At 49.0% G+C, this 15,516-nt stretch overlaps 1 protein-coding gene across 1 annotated transcript; it reads left to right on the top strand.

The window, feature by feature from the left end:
- Positions 1-1,732: 1,732 nt before the first annotated feature.
- Positions 1,733-3,869, top strand: Chst14 (carbohydrate sulfotransferase 14). Its single transcript, XM_038330966.1, has one exon. It carries the CDS (start codon positions 1,841-1,843, stop codon positions 2,969-2,971), a length of 1,131 nt encoding a protein of 376 aa, XP_038186894.1. The 5' UTR covers positions 1,733-1,840; the 3' UTR covers positions 2,972-3,869.
- The last annotated feature ends 11,647 nt before the right edge of the window (positions 3,870-15,516 follow it).

Genomic DNA, 15,516 nt, shown 5'->3' with positions numbered 1-15,516 from the left:
TCATTTCCTGTGTGTCTTATCATTGGGGGGCATTAAATATGAAGGGGCTTACCGTTGTCTTGGGTCCTGATTAATTAATTACTCCTGGCAACACAAGGGCTCGCTAAGGCCAGTGAGGTTGCAAAGCTAGAAGGAGAATGAAAAGAGGAAATGGGAGCTTGAAGTTAGCCTTGAGGCAGCCATGGCTTCTGGGTTTGTAAAATTCTTGGGTTGCCAACCCTGGCCTGACCACTGACCTGAGTGGGAGCTAAGCGCGTCTGGACGCTTGAAGATAACAGTACCATAATCTTGGATACCGGCTACAAACTCGCCTCAGTGTCCGCAACTGGCATTTCTTTTGGGATGGGAACAGTTTCTGACTGGTGGAGGGGCTATGGACCCTAGCCCTTCCTTGCTAGCCTGGTCCAAATCCATGTTGGTGGAAGTGATGGGGAGAGGCAGAGCTTTCATCCCCAATGCTCTCTACGGAGGTTCATGATAGGGTCAGCCATCAGTGTGCTGCCCACAAGAGTTGTCATTTTGTGGACAGATGTGGTACCAAGTAATCCCACCACCAGAAGTCCATATATACATTGACTGGAATCCCACACAGTGTGGCTGGTGCAGGGTCAGAAGTGACCTGGAAAGGTACCTCGTCCAGCTGGGCTTTAGGGAGCCAACTCCCAGGACTTGGGTACCTCTGAACCTCCCAGTTCTGTGCCTTAGTACCTGTGTTTTCAGTGAGCCTGGGTTTGGAGGCTCACACTCTTAGCATGCAGAACCTGTCTGCCTGATAAGCCTCATCGCTGTTCTGGCTACTCCTTCCGTCACCCTCTGGATATAACCTGTCCTAAGGTCAACACTTCCTCCACCCATCTAGTGTTGTGCTCTGTCATGACTAGAAATTGTTTTAGAGGAAGATCAGCAGAGATAGGCATGGTGGAACATGCCTGTAATCTCAGCACTCAGGAGTCTGAGGCAGGAAGATCCAGAGGTCAGCCTTGAAACCTCTGAAAACCTTAAAACAATCTATAAGAAACAAAAACGCAGCGTCACAGCTACGCCCAGAATTTACCTGTCAAGTGGCTGTGACAACTGAAGAAAATAATGCAAAACTTTTTATTACCTGTGACCTCCAATTCTGTTGTGTCTGTTTCACGACCTTGTCAGGGCCCCACACACAGATTCAAACGAGTGTTTAACCCTTCGGCTTCAGAGTTGGGAGAGGTTACTCCATCTACGGACAGATCATCACTGCTCCGTGGATAACCCCCGGAATGTCACCATGGAGACGTTAGCCAGGGCTTGACAGAGTGGCCCTGTCCTGGACTGAGGGAGGTGAGGACGGCTAAGGACCGTACTTTTCTGAACCCGCAGAGTGTTGGGCTACCCTGCCTTCAGATCACTGTTGGAGGACTGGCTTTGCCAGGGCAGTTTAAGGCAGTTTGGTGGGTGCAAGGCTTATGCTCAGCTCCCAGAGGGCACGTGTTGCAAGACGTCTAGCTCTTTTCTGCTTTCCAGGTCTCATTGAGCTTTTCTCCCCAGGCCCGGGGGTCAGGAGTGGCCCTGACTCAAACGTCTTTTCCCGGGCAGGGGTCTGCCTTCGGCCTCCCCAGACAGCTCCTACGACTCGGGCACCCGCCTCTCTCCCCGCCCCCCACCAACGTGGGCCCGCCCCCGAGCCTGTATCACGGCGGGGCGGGGGGCGGGGTGGAGAGCAGCCGGGCGGGACATCCGGCCCTGGTCCCTAGCTGCACCCGGGAGCCGGCCACCCACTAACCCTCCCGTCCCGAGATCTCCAGCCCCAGCTGCAGTCGCTTCTCTAGCAGTCCCGAGATCGGCGAGGTCTGCCTGGATCACCATGTTTCCTCGCCCTCTGACCCCACTGGCGGCCCCAAAAGGCGCCGAGCCCCTGGGCCGCACGCCGAGGCGGGCCCCATTGAGTAGGGCCCGTGCTGGGCTCGGGGGGCCACCCCTGCTGCTGCCGTCCATGCTGATGTTTGCAGTGATCGTGGCCTCCAGTGGGCTACTGCTCATGATCGAGCGGGGCATCCTATCGGAAATGAAACCCCTTCCCCTGCACCCTTCCAGTCACAAAGGCGCGGCCTGGCGTGGGACAGCTCCTAAGCCTGGAGGCCTATCCTTGGATGCTGGGGACTCGGACTTGCAAGTGCGGGAGGACGTCCGAAACCGGACCTTGAGGGCGGTGTGCGGACAACCAGGCATGCCCCGGGACCCCTGGGACTTGCCGGTGGGGCAGCGGCGCACCCTACTGCGCCACATCCTCGTAAGTGACCGCTACCGCTTTCTCTACTGCTATGTCCCCAAAGTGGCCTGCTCTAACTGGAAGCGCGTGCTGAAGGTGCTGGCGGGCGTCCTGGACAACGTGGACGTCCGCCTCAAGATGGACCACCGCAGTGACCTGGTGTTTCTGGCAGACCTGCGGCCTGAGGAGATTCGCTATCGTCTGCAGCATTACTTCAAGTTCCTGTTTGTGCGAGACCCCTTGGAACGCCTCCTGTCTGCTTACCGCAACAAGTTTGGGGAAATCCGAGAGTATCAGCAGCGCTATGGAGCTGAAATAATCAGGCGCTACAGGGCTGGAGCTGGCCCCAGTCCTGCAGGGGACGATGTCACCTTCCCAGAATTCCTGAGATACCTGGTGGATGAGGATCCTGAGCACATGAATGAGCACTGGATGCCTGTGTACCACCTGTGCCAACCATGTGCTGTGCACTACGACTTTGTGGGTTCTTATGAGAGGCTGGAGGCTGATGCCAACCAGGTGCTCGAGTGGGTGCGAGCCCCACCCCATGTCCGGTTCCCAGCTCGCCAGGCCTGGTACCGGCCGGCCAGCCCGGAAAGTCTGCATTACCACCTGTGCAATGTCCCGCGAGCCCTGCTTCAGGATGTGCTGCCTAAGTATATCCTGGACTTCTCCCTCTTTGCTTACCCACTGCCCAATGTCACCAGGGAAGCCTGTCACCAGTGACAGTAGTGAGCCGGCAATTTTTGGAGTTTGGTTTTAATGACACCGGCTTCGAGGTACCTTTCAGAGAATCCTCTGGCTCTGGGGCTTGCTAGTTTCTCTAGATGTCTCCATATCTCAGTGGCTGGGACTCAGGCTGTCCTTGTCCACGGTAGGGCCAGACACAAGTGTGTTACTCAAGCCATATGTTTGATCTAAAGACTGACTCCAGGCCCCTGGCTGCTGGGCCTGTGCCGTTCACCTGGTCCATCGTAAAGTAGTAACCTGTGGCCAAATCCCAAAGGTGGGACCAGCCGAGCACATGATCACGCCTGAGACCCATGGTTCTGACCCCTGTTTGCTCACCCCATGGACCTCAGGACTGGAGTGAGCTGTGGTGCCTTAGACATGAATTTTGAGCCTTTCTACTCCAGACTTTGAATTTCCTACACTTTCCTACACGTTTTTCATTTTCCCAAGGAAAGAAAAACTGAAAGTAGGGCCCTTACCTCATAGCTCTAAGATCCGGCCCTTCAAGCATCCAAAGACACGTGCGCCTGACCTCTTCCTAGGGTTCTTGGAGCATCTTCAATAAACCTCCCTTCCCTGCAAAGCCTTTGAGATTGTGTCTTGGCCTGTGTATCTGGCTGTCACTTGTCTAACACATTTATTTAAAATGTGTGTGTATACATACATACATACGTACATACATACATATATACATACATATTTGTTTTTCTGTGTAGCCCTGGCTGTCCTGGAATTCACTTTGTAGATCAGGCTGGTTTTGAACCCAGAGATCTGCCTGCCTTTGCCTCCTGAGTGCTGGGTTTAAAGGCATGAGCCTCTATGCCCAGTTAAATGTGTATATATTGATAGAATCTTTGTAAGGACTGACTTTTAATAAAGCTGTTTTGTATACAAAGTGAGTGTTTTCTGTGATTGCTTTCAGGTCCCATGGTTGCGGGGGTGGGGAGGAGACCCCTAGATGCTTGCTTCCCCAGATCAAAAGAGGAAGCTTTCAGTTAGGAACAGTAAGACCTAACTAAACCTGCTTAAGTAGGTCCAGTGTCCAGTGGCCCCGTCACACTGGGACTTCTAATAGGCTCACAGACTCAGTTTCTAAGATGCCATTTTAAAAGGCAAGACTGGTCCAAAATGACATCAGCCAGGAGAGGAGAGTATACAGAACCCAGGCTGGAGGGAGGGGGGGGGCAGAGTTTGTGGTCAGCCTGGTACATACAGGAAGTCCAGACCAGCCTGAGCTATACAGTGTGCCCACAGGTACAAAGCACACATACTTACCTGGAATGAGGGCTGGAGAGGTGGTTCAGAGGGTAAATCTAGGACTGAAGCTCAAATCTCAGCACCCACCTCTGGTGGCTCACAGCTGCCTGGAACTCCTGCTCCCCGGGGGGATCCAACAGCTCTGAGCTCTGGGTACCAATACACACACAGATGCATACAAACACACAGGATTAAAGGTGAAGTAAGGCAGAGAAGAAGAAGGAGATGGATAGGAGGCGTGGGCTCTGCATTGTCTTAGGGCAGGCAGGGAGACTTTGTTGTTTTGTTTTCTGGTTTTGGTTTTGGTGGTTTTACTTTTTAAATTTTGGTTTGGTTTTGATTTTGGTTGTTTTTTTTTAATTTTGGTTGGTTTGGTTTTTAGGTTTTTGGTTTTTTGAGACAGAGTTCTGTCTCTATCTAGCCTTGGCTGCCCTAGAACTTGATACATAGATTAGACTGGCCTCAAACTCAGAGATCCACTTGCCTCATGTCTCTGAGTGATGGAATTAAAGATGTGAGCCACCATGCAGGCTAATTTTTTTTTTCAATACAGGGTTTCTCTGTGTATCTCTCTGACTCTCCTGGAACTCACTCTGTAGATAAACCAGACTAGCCTTGAACTCACAGAGATCTGCCTGCCCCTGCCTCCCTGAGAGCTGGGATTAAAGGCATGTACCAACATTGCCTGGCTTAATTTTCTTTTTAAGGTATGGTGGCCCCGCTATACTTTTTTAATTTTGAGTTGGTGTGGGGAGAGTTCTTACTATACCTAGGTTGGACTTACAATCCTGATGTCTCAGCCTCTGGAGCAGCCTGAATTACAGATGCCTACCACCATGCCTGCTAGGAAGACCCCTTAATGAAGAAGCTCCCATCCCTACCCCAGCATTTTCAAACAAGAAGAAGGTAATGTGTGAACAAGGGGAGAGCTGAGGATTACAAGAAGGTACTGTCACTAAGTCCTATGAGCCTCAAGGACCTCAGGAATCCTCCTATCCTGCTCCCTTCTCTTTCTTTCTCACTTGGGGCGTCACCCAATTAGTCACCTATCTAGGGCCACTAGAACACAGGCAACCTAGGAAGCCCAGAGAATGTGAGGCCCCGATGCTGGCTCTGCTTCATTCCACTTGATACTGAGGGGTTCAGTTCTCTAAAGTGTCTACATCGTATTTTACAGATGTAGGAATCGAGCGGCCCACTCAAAGAGTCCACCCCAGGTATACATGCCTCCCAGGTAGGAGGGAAGAAAGGGCAGACACAGATACATGGGCCAACCAACCACACAGGGAGGTCTAGAAAGTTTGTGGAAGGTGGGAATAGAGACGAGAAAGGATAGAAAGCCAGGATTGCATGAAGGACTGATGGGCTTGCAGACAGGGGCAGATTTCTCCACTTTTATTTGGAAAGAATAAACCCAGCCTAACTGGTTGGCCATCAACAACACCCTCTAAAGGGGAAGGGGGAAGCCCAAACGAGGTCCTTGATAGGATCAACGTATCGGTTCTTGACAACCTGGCAGAAAAGGGATCCTGATGGCCAGAGGTGGACAGCTGTGACGTAGAAGTGAAGCAGTAAGAGCGGAGAGAACAAGACAAACAGCACCTGTGGGCTTCTTTTAAAAGGTCCACAAGGAAATGATGGAGAGTGATGAGACCCGCTGGCTCTAGTGGGAACGGGCTTACCCTGGGCTCCCAGGCCAGAGCCGGAGGGTGCTGTGGGCTCACGTCACAAGGAGAGGGACTTTTCAGGACTGGATGCTAAAAGTGCGTCTTTTAGATTTCTTTAGAATTCGTGCCTTTCCCTGGGTCAGCTGTAATCCCATAGAGAAAAACCCTATGCTATAAGTTGGCCCCTGGGAGAAATAGGGCCCCTCAAAAGTAACTCCGCCCACAACAACTCAGGTTCCCTGGACCTATGGGGATGAGCATTAACTTCTGTAGGGTCACCTGAGTCTGAGCCTGACTCCACTTCCAAGTCCCAGAACCTGTCTGTCTGAAGCTGCTGCAAAGAAATCACCTTAAACTCTCAGGTCTTTTCCCCTCCGTTCAGGAAGACACACCATATTGAACCCTGGAGGAAGCCGAAAAGGCACCCACCTTCCAGAAGAACATAGAACCCTAGCTTCTAGGGGATCCGTTTACCAGAGGAACCAGGCTCCTAGGATGGACCACTCTTCGGATGGCCTTTCTTTTTCTTTTCCAAAATTTAGTTCTTTATTTTTATGTGTATGAGTGCTCTATTGACTTTATGCCAGAAGGCACCAGATCCCAGGACAGAGGGTTGTGAGCCACCATGTGGTTGCTGGAATTGAACTCAGGACTTCTGGAAGAGTAACCAATGCTCTTAACCACTGAGCCACCTCTCCAGCCCCAGCCTTTCTTTCCCAAGCCAGCTTCGGCTTTTCAGATTCTGAAACCAGCAGTAACTCATGGTGGCTGCTCTCAATCGCCAGAGCCCGACCACCGTATTGCATGAGTTCCTCACCATCCTCCTGACTCAGTGCCAGTCACTCAGTAAGATCTACCCCTACCCTAGAGCAGAGGAAGTCAAGTCCAAGGTGGGGAGAGAAGGGGCTGGAAGTAAATCCAGCTCTGTTTGTGAATGAGCATGTGCCGTAGGTAACCCGGTGCTCCGCCTTGGTTGCTGGGAGCTTATGTTTGGTTTTTTCTTCCTGAGTTTTTGCACTGTTTTCCAGACTTCTTCCCTAATGCTGGAAAATTGCTTCTGTCCACGGGCTTCTCCAAATCTGACAACATTCCCCAGGCTTGCCCACCCCAAAGGTCAACTTTCTGCTGCTGCTGACCCCAGACCATGAATGCAATCTGTTCAGATTTTTCAAGCCATTGTGAATATAAAATTTGATGTGCAAGAAATTTACAGGAAGAACTCAGGCATTGTGGGTAAACTGTACTCCCAGTACTTGGGAGACTAAGACAGAAGACTTCCTAGGCTAAAAGAGGGAGGAAGGAAGCATGGAAAGAAGGGAGGAAGGAAGGGAGGAAGGTAGAGACGGAGGGACGGAGGGAGGGAGGGAAGCAGGACCTTTTTTGGGCGTGGGAGCTACTCCTACACTCTCGGCTCTCCAAGTCCGAAGCCAGGCTGATCCATACAGCGAGTTTTGGGCCAGCCAGGTAAGGAGTAGGGAGTCAAGAAGAGTCTGTGTCTGTGAGATGAAAAGCCAGAGAGAATCCTGAATCCACTAAGTTTGTTTATTGTAGGCCTGTAAGAGAAGGCCCATCAGAGGGCAATCTCTATGGGTGAACTATAGCCCGGTGTTAGTACTTCCACCGTGCTGGAAGCAGCTGAGAAACATGAGCACTGAGGTGAACAGGAAGGTGCCAAGGGCGGCGAGCAGGGGTCCTTGTCAGGCAGCTGCGTTTTCCCAGCAGGTCATCTTTAAAGAAAGATGCTAAGATTCTAGTAGGGTGAGCCCACGGCTACCACCCAGAACGAGTGTGCCACTTTGACTTATAACCTACTATCCTCTTAGGGCTCTGTCGACATCATTTTATTTAGTGGTGCTGGGTGTTGACCCAAGGATTTGTTCATGCTAGGCAGGTGCTCTACCAGTGAGCTGCATCCCCAGCCTTTGTGGCTTTTGTTTCTTAAATATTTAATTAGGCTGAGGAGAGAGAGAGAGAGAGAGAGAGAGAGAGAGAGAGAGAGAGAGAGAGAGAGAGAGAGAGAGACAGAGAGAGAGAGAGAGAGAGAGAGAGAGAGAGAGAGAGAGAGAGAGAGAGAGCACACACACACACACACACACGGGGGAGGGGTTGGGGGCGCATGCATACCATAGCAAAGCCTTGGCTGTGAGAGGGCAGCCTTGAGTGTGTCCTTGCCTTTCTCGGTGTTGAGACAGGGTCTTTGCTGTTTTGTCACTGTGGATGCCAGGCCAGCTGACCTTTTAAGCTTCTAGAGATTCTCCTGTTGTCACCTCCCATCTCCTCAGAGGAGCACATGAGTTACTGTGTTCAGCAGTGGATGGGCAGAGGGGATTCAAACTCAGGTCCTGAAGTCTTTTTCATCTCCAAAGTTCTTGTTTATTTATTTGTTTGCTTCAAATGTGTTTTTTTTTTTTTTTTCCTGAAGGGTCGTGATGTTGAGACAGGGTTTCTCTGTGTAGTCCTGGCTGTCCTGGAACTCACTCTGTAGACCAGGCCGGCGTCAAACTCACAGAGATCTCCCGAGTGTTGAGATCAAAGACTTGTGCCACCACTAACCAGCTTCAAGTTTTATTTGTTTGATTGTTTGTTTGTTTTATTTTTTCAAGTCAGGGTTTCTCAGGAGCTTTGGAACCTGTCCTGGAACTTACTTTGTAGACCAGGCCTTGAACTCATGTAGATCTCCTGAGTGCAGATATCAAAGGTATGTGCCACCACCGTCCTCCTTCAAATTTTTAAACGTATTTTATTTTGTATTTATGTGAAAGAGTACATCAACATATACATATGTCCACATGTGTGCTGGTCCCTTAGGAGTCCAGAGCAGGGATTGGAGCCACTTGGAGTTGTAAGCAGTTGTAAACCTCCCGAGCCCAGATGTGGGAATGGAACTCAGGAACTCTGCAAGGGCCTTCGCCACTGCCACTGGGCAGGAAGCCTGTTCTCTAGTAACGCCGCTTCTCAGTTCTTCAGCTCCCTTCTGCCTGGTCCAGCAGAACAGACTCCACCAAGGCTAAGAGCATTGTGGGATCAGCCCTGATTCTGTCATGGTAGGTGGGGGCATAAGGAGGACCAAGCCAGGTCATCCAGGGTCCTGTACCCTTGTAGAAGGAAGGCTGTGGCAGCCTTGACTTTGAGATGTGGAGCTCTGGGGAGCAGAAAAATAAAAGGGGGGCTCTTCAGTGAGGCACTCCTGCCAGTAACCAGGTGATGTCCCCAGACCTGTAATAACAGCCCCTGCATCACTGCCAGCTTGCAGATGGATGAACCTAAACACTGTATTACGGTCTAGGGAGAGGAACATGCCTAAAACGCTCACCTGACTATGGCCCTTCTCAGCCCTGGAGGAGATTAGCTGGCCTTGCTACCTCTGCTAGAGTATTATAGGCAATAGGTTTTATTATCATTACTTTTCATTTTGTTTGGCTTTGTTTTTGTTTTTGTTCTAGAACTTACTATGTAGTCCTGGCTAGGTTCTAACTCCCAGAAGGCCTCCTGCCTCAGCCATCCATATGCTGGGATGTAGATGTGAGTCACCACCCTCAATGAAGAGGCAATAGAGCCTTAAAAATCCCATGTACTAGCCGGGCGGAGGTGGCACACACCTTTAATCACAGCACTCGGGAGGCAGAGACAGGCAAATCTCTGTCAATTCGAGGCCAGCCTGGTCTACAGAGTGAGTTCCAGAATAGCCAGGGCTGTTACACAGAGAAATCCTGTCTCGAGAAAACAAACAACAACAACAACAACAACAACAAAATCCCATATACCATTTAGGGCTTAAAGAGATGGTTCTGTGGTTTAGATTGAGTATGCTTCTGTTCCAGCACCCAGCCACGTCAAGCGCCCCATAAATCTGAGGCCTCTGGCCGCTTTAGGTGTATGAACTCATGATCACATACATGCAGAAACATACATCTATACATAATTCAAAATAATGAAAATAAATCTTGAAACTGGGCATAGTCAGAAGGCAGAGGCATTGAGTTCCAAGACAGCAAGGGCTATGTAGAGAGGTCTTGTCTCAGCAAAGCAGCAATAACAACAAAAGTCTAACACAGAAAAGTCCAAGCACTGGCCAAGGACTGTAGAACCAACTTTTGGGAGAGGCGTTCTGACTGTGGCTCACAGAAAGAACCTCCTACACAGGTGGCTACAAGTGCTTCTTCAGAGACTAAATGGGCAACCTGTGGAGTGACAGCCACAGAGCAGAAACAAGAAAAGATGAAGATGCAGCTCCAAGCCAGCCCTCCCTGAGGCCCTCCACCCACTCAGCCCTCTTTGTTCTCTGATGTATCATGGTCCTAGCACACAGTTCAAGGAGAATTTTTAGGCCAGCTTGTTATTTGGCGGGCCCTGCCCAAGGCAAAAGCTAGGCCTCGCGTCCCTTTGCATTTGGTAAATACTAAGTGCTCAATAAAGATTGAACTGTAGAAGACTAGGTGTTTGGACAGATGATAGATACATAGGTAACAGAATAGACAGGCATGGGTATTGTGTATATTCGTGTTTATATGGATATAGGTGTATATGTACATGTGTGGTGGGATACAGGAAGAGGAACTCGTGCAAGAGAAGAAATCAAGAATCATTGTGGAATCTGGCATTTGGCACTTTGACTTAAAAGGAAATGATAGGGCCAGGCAGTGGTGGCACACACCTTTAGCCCCAGCACTTGGGAGACAGAGGCGATCTCAGTGAGTTGGAGGCCAGCCTGGCCTACAAAGCAAATTCCAGCACAACCAGTAACAACACAGAGAAACCCTGTCTCAAACAAAATAAAACAAAAACGAACAAACAAACAAAAAAAGGAAGGAAGGAAGAAAAGAAAAGAAATGATAGCTGATAGCTGGAAGGAAGTGAAACTGTCCCTTCCACTAAGAAAACAAGAGCAGAGGTTTGGGGCCCAGAATGGAAAGGCCTGGCCTAGACATGATGGTATCCTGAGTTTTCCGAGACTCGGGAGGGAAGTGGTGTCAGCAGGGGACTAGTAGGGACATGGCCATGTGAGGCATGCTTGTCATGAGAGGTGGGACTAAGAGAGATGCCCAAGAGTCAAAGGGTGACCACAGGAATTCCCCAAAAGAAGCACTTTTAAAAAATCAACTGGTGTCCCTAAAAGAGAAGTCAAAGAGGGCTGTGTACACCCATTTATATCCCACCCAGCCTTCCCTGAGGGTTTTATCTGTCTCGGATGGTGGTTATCAGGGGAGTCCCAGTGGTAGTAAAGGTCGCAGAGGGAGCAAATTCTCGTGTCTCAACTCAGAATCTGCCACGAGCCCCTTCGCTGAGCTCAGTCTTCTCACTTTCACTAACTTCTGAGGGCTTGCTGACCACATTGGGGGTGGAGTTTTGCATAGTATCACGCTCCACACACACACACACACACACACACACACACACACACTCACACACCATGATCCAGAGCAGTGTTGTGAGAACTCAGGAGTCAGGAGGTCCTGGATCCAGACTCTTGCTCAGGAGGCAATCACAAAGACTTTAAACCTTCTCTGAACCTGTTTCCCCACAAGTGGAAGAAACAATTCAACTGCTATCATGAAGAGTGACTGGGACTAAGGAGAACACAGTTAAGAAGGTTTCAGGCTCCTCCAGCGGACTCAAGTTCCGTTCCCAGGACCCACATTGGGGGAGATCACAATCACCTGCAACTCCAGCTCCGGGGATCCATCACTGCAAGCACCTGTAAGCTCCTTTCTCTCTGTCTCTCTGTCTGTCTCTGTGTGTGTGCTTCTCCCTCCCTCTGTCTCTGTTTGCCACACACACACACACACACACACACACACACACAGAAAGAAAGAAAATAAAAGTATTTTCTTCTAAATTGATTTATATTTATGTGCTTTGGTGTTTTGCCTGCATGTGTGTCTGTGTGAGGGTGTTGTATCCCCTGGAACTAGAGTTGGGAACTGCCATGTGGGTGCTGAGAATTGAACCCAGGTCTTCTGGAAGATCAGTCAGTGCTCTTAACTGCTAAGACATCTCTCCAGCCCTAAAAAATAGTTTCTTTAAAAAGAGTTGAAATGTGAAATGTATCTAAATAAGTGGCTGAAGTCTGCAGAGAAGGGATTAGTCAGTGCTGTGGTGAGCAACTGGTACCCCAGTACAGGTGAGTCTCCCAGAGGACAGAACTCCTCACCTGCTTCTCAGTCAGAGTGCTGTCTCCAGCAAGTCTGAGGACTGAGAGTATCCTTCCTGCCCCAGGCATTTTACCTTCCTCAGAGGTGACATGGAAAAGCAAGGCTGGGAACTTGGTTGATGACCCGGCTGGGTGGGCCCAGACATTTTCCTCCCACAGTGTGGAGAGTGTGATGCCACCACCCATGCAGGAGATCTCCATGTGTGTCTGGGAACACTGCTTATACCCTTTGGAAGGCAGAAGAAGGGAGGCCCTGGCTTCTCAAGTCCATGCCAGAAACGTCTCCTTCCACGGCTCTGCTACCTCATTTCTTTGGTTAGCCCATTCTCATGCAGGAATAAAAATCAGCTCACACATCCGGAGACCAATTTATACTGACTGGCTAGTTGTGCCAAGCCTTGAGCTCTCCCCCCCCCCCCATTTTTTGGGAAATGTTCAAACCTCCAGGAACGTCATAAAAACAGCACAACAGCACCTTAACCCCGATTCTCCTGTTAGCACTGGACACTTTGTCTCCCTCTTTGAATGTGTATGTTTTGTTAAACCTTTACTCTGGTGCTAAGGCCCCCAAAACTCTAGCATGTCCCCCCACATCAGGAAAAGGACATTTTGCTGCATAACAACTCACTGCTGTCATCAAAGTTAAGACATCGCACCCAAAACATCAGCATATGTAAGCCACATTCAAGTTTTCCAGTTGTCTGAAAAAATGACTGTTACAACTTAAAAAAAAAACCTCAAGAATCCTGTGCTGGATTTTATTGGCTTCTTAGCATTCTTGAATTTTGTTTTTACTACTACTGTTATTCTTATTCTTATTATGTTGTTGTTGTTATTTTTCAAGACAGGATTTCTCTGGGTAGCCCTGACTGTCCTGGAACTCACTCTGTAGACCAGGCTAGCCTTGGACTCTCAGAGATCCGACTGCCTCTGTCTCCCGAGTTCTGGGATTAAAGGTGTGCGTCACTACCACCTGTGTATTTATTTTACTTTATTTTATGTGCATGAGTGTTTTGCTTACATGTATGTCTGTGTACCATGTGTATGCCTGATGCCCTTTGAGATCAGAAGAGGGTGTTAGATTTTCTGGAACTGAAATTACAGGTGGTTGTGAGCTGCCGATGAAAAGTTCTGGGATTTGAACCTGGATCCTCTGCAAGAACAGGTGCTCTTAAATGACTGAGCCAGCTCTCCTGATAATTAAACTAAGGTCATCAGACTTGGTGGCTGATGGCAGGTACCTGATGTGGTAAAGATTAGCGTACCTGAGGAGGAGACTGCCCCAACCGACTTTGTACAATGAGCTTAGCCTCCGTGGTCAGCCCGCTTTGACTCCCTTAGGCCACTTTAGAAATCATGTCTCTTTCCCACCCCCTCTCTAGACCTCCACGGAAAGTGCTGCATTATATGACACACTGCGCAACACTGAGGGGGTAGCAATTCTCTGGGTACAGTCATCATTGAATTCCGTCCTGTTGCTTAGCAACTCCAGGGCATTCCAGCCCTTTCCAGCCAGAAGGTGGGTAGAGGGGGTGACAGAATGAGTGGCTGGGTCCTTTTTGCTCTGGGGAGTCTCCACACGGCCGGGCATCTAACAAACAGGGAGGTTCTTGCATCAAGGGGAGCTCCTCTCCTCCTCTCAAGGGACAGGCTGTATCTTCGGGGTCCTTCCTGTGTGGCCTGGAAGACACATCATGCCATGGAATGTGGGGAGGGGGGTCTGAGGACACAGAGGAGGCTGCGCAGAAACCCTGCAGTGAGGCCGAGAGGGCAGGATCCAGGTGTGAACTGCATCATGCCAGGAGAGGCTCTCAGGCATCCTTGGAGGCTGGGTTTCTGTGGGAGACCTGGGCACCTCCTTAATCACCCAGCCTGCTGTACCAATTATCCAAACTCACAGAACAGGTCCTCTCCTGGCCTTAGCATAGAAGCAGAGAATCACCTAATCTTGAGGATAGATCTAGAATGTGGCACATTTTATTTAGTTAAGGTTTAGGGTCAATGGTTTTTAGCTGGGGTTTTCAGGACCCCTTAGGGAATCCGGAAATAATCAAAGGGGTAAACTGGGGAGAAAGTTACATCATTTTTATACATTTCTGAGAAGTTAGTAAATTCCTGTTTTCTGAATATCGACTGTCCTCTATGGGTGGTACCCACCATGTCTGTACCACTTTACAGATGCTGAACCAGCACTGACATTAGACCCTGCTGGGTTCACGACGGAATACATATCAGTATTTCTGTTGTTTAGGTCATTGGTTGCTTTTTTGAGAGAGCAGCTTCCATAGCCCAGGCTGGCTTCAAGGCTGACCTTGAGCTGATTCTGCTGCCTCTGAGTCCCTGTTGCTGGGATAACAGGGATGTATTACTTCACCCTGCTGCTTAAGTGTTCTCAGCTTCATGTTTATCATTATTTGAAAAACAAGCGCACATCAGAGCTCTAGAACGTTCTCGTTCAAGGAGAAATGCCGTACTGGGCCATTTACCCACAGTTCTTAGTGCTTTTTTTATGCCTCTTCCTGTAGTTCATCCCCTTTTTAAATTTTGTTTCTGCTTTGTGTTTGTGTGTGTGTGTGCGTGTGCGTGTGCGTGTGCGTGTGTGTGTGTGTAAAACAGGTTCCTACCCTGTAGTATGAGCTGCCTCAAACCTGTGCTGATCTTTATGGTTCTGCCTCCAGAATACTGGAGTTACTTTAAGTTTATCTTTCTTTCCAAAAAGAGACTGGGCCTTGCTATGAACCCCTGAACTGGGGCAATTCTCCTGGCTGGCTCAGTCTCCCAAATAGGTAGGATCTCATTCTAGGTCAGGCTGGTTCAAACTCATGGCAATTTTCAGTCTCCCAAGTATTGAAATTATAGGATCAAATAAATCATCACACCTAGCTTTCTTTTTAAAATATTTATTTTTATTTTTAAAGTGTATGTGTGTCTATATGTGTAAGTATGCACAGGTTTGCCTGCAGAGACCAAAGGCATCCAGTCCCTGAAACTGTAGTTATAAACAATTATGAGTTTCTTAAATGAGTGCTGGGAACTGAACTCAGGACCTCTGCAAGAGTAGTATGTGTTGTTAACTGCTAAGCCATTTCTCCACCTCACCCTCTTTTCCTTTTGAAGAATAAAATGAGCTGCTAGGGTCTCAAGCATTAGGTGACTGCATCTCAATAACTTCTCAGATGCAAGTTTAGGTCATGTCTGAAAATGTATGGGTCCTTGTTTTACCAAAAACTCATTTTTATACTTCAAGGTCTGAGGCATCAGGGTAGTTTTATGCTAGTGAGGGTCCCTAGACTATTTGATTTTCTCAAGATGCAGATTCTTTGTGGCACTAACCATGAGGTGGGGTACATACTGCCCTGGAGTCAAGAGAACAATCTGGACTGTATATGGTGTTTATGAATTATTCTCTCTCCCTCTCTACTACTGGGAAGTATGTACATCAAATTTTTTTTATAGTTATGTGG

This window comes from Arvicola amphibius, chromosome 5 (genome assembly GCF_903992535.2).
Source record: "Arvicola amphibius chromosome 5, mArvAmp1.2, whole genome shotgun sequence".
NCBI lineage: Eukaryota > Metazoa > Chordata > Mammalia > Rodentia > Cricetidae > Arvicola > Arvicola amphibius.
This window is presented reverse-complemented; position numbering and strand designations above follow the sequence as displayed.

What these genes read in the sequence shown, in the direction of transcription:
- Chst14 (XM_038330966.1), top strand. Translation starts at nt 1,841, where the DNA reads ATGTTTCCTCGCCCTCTGACCCCACTGGCGGCCCCAAAAGGCGCCGAG.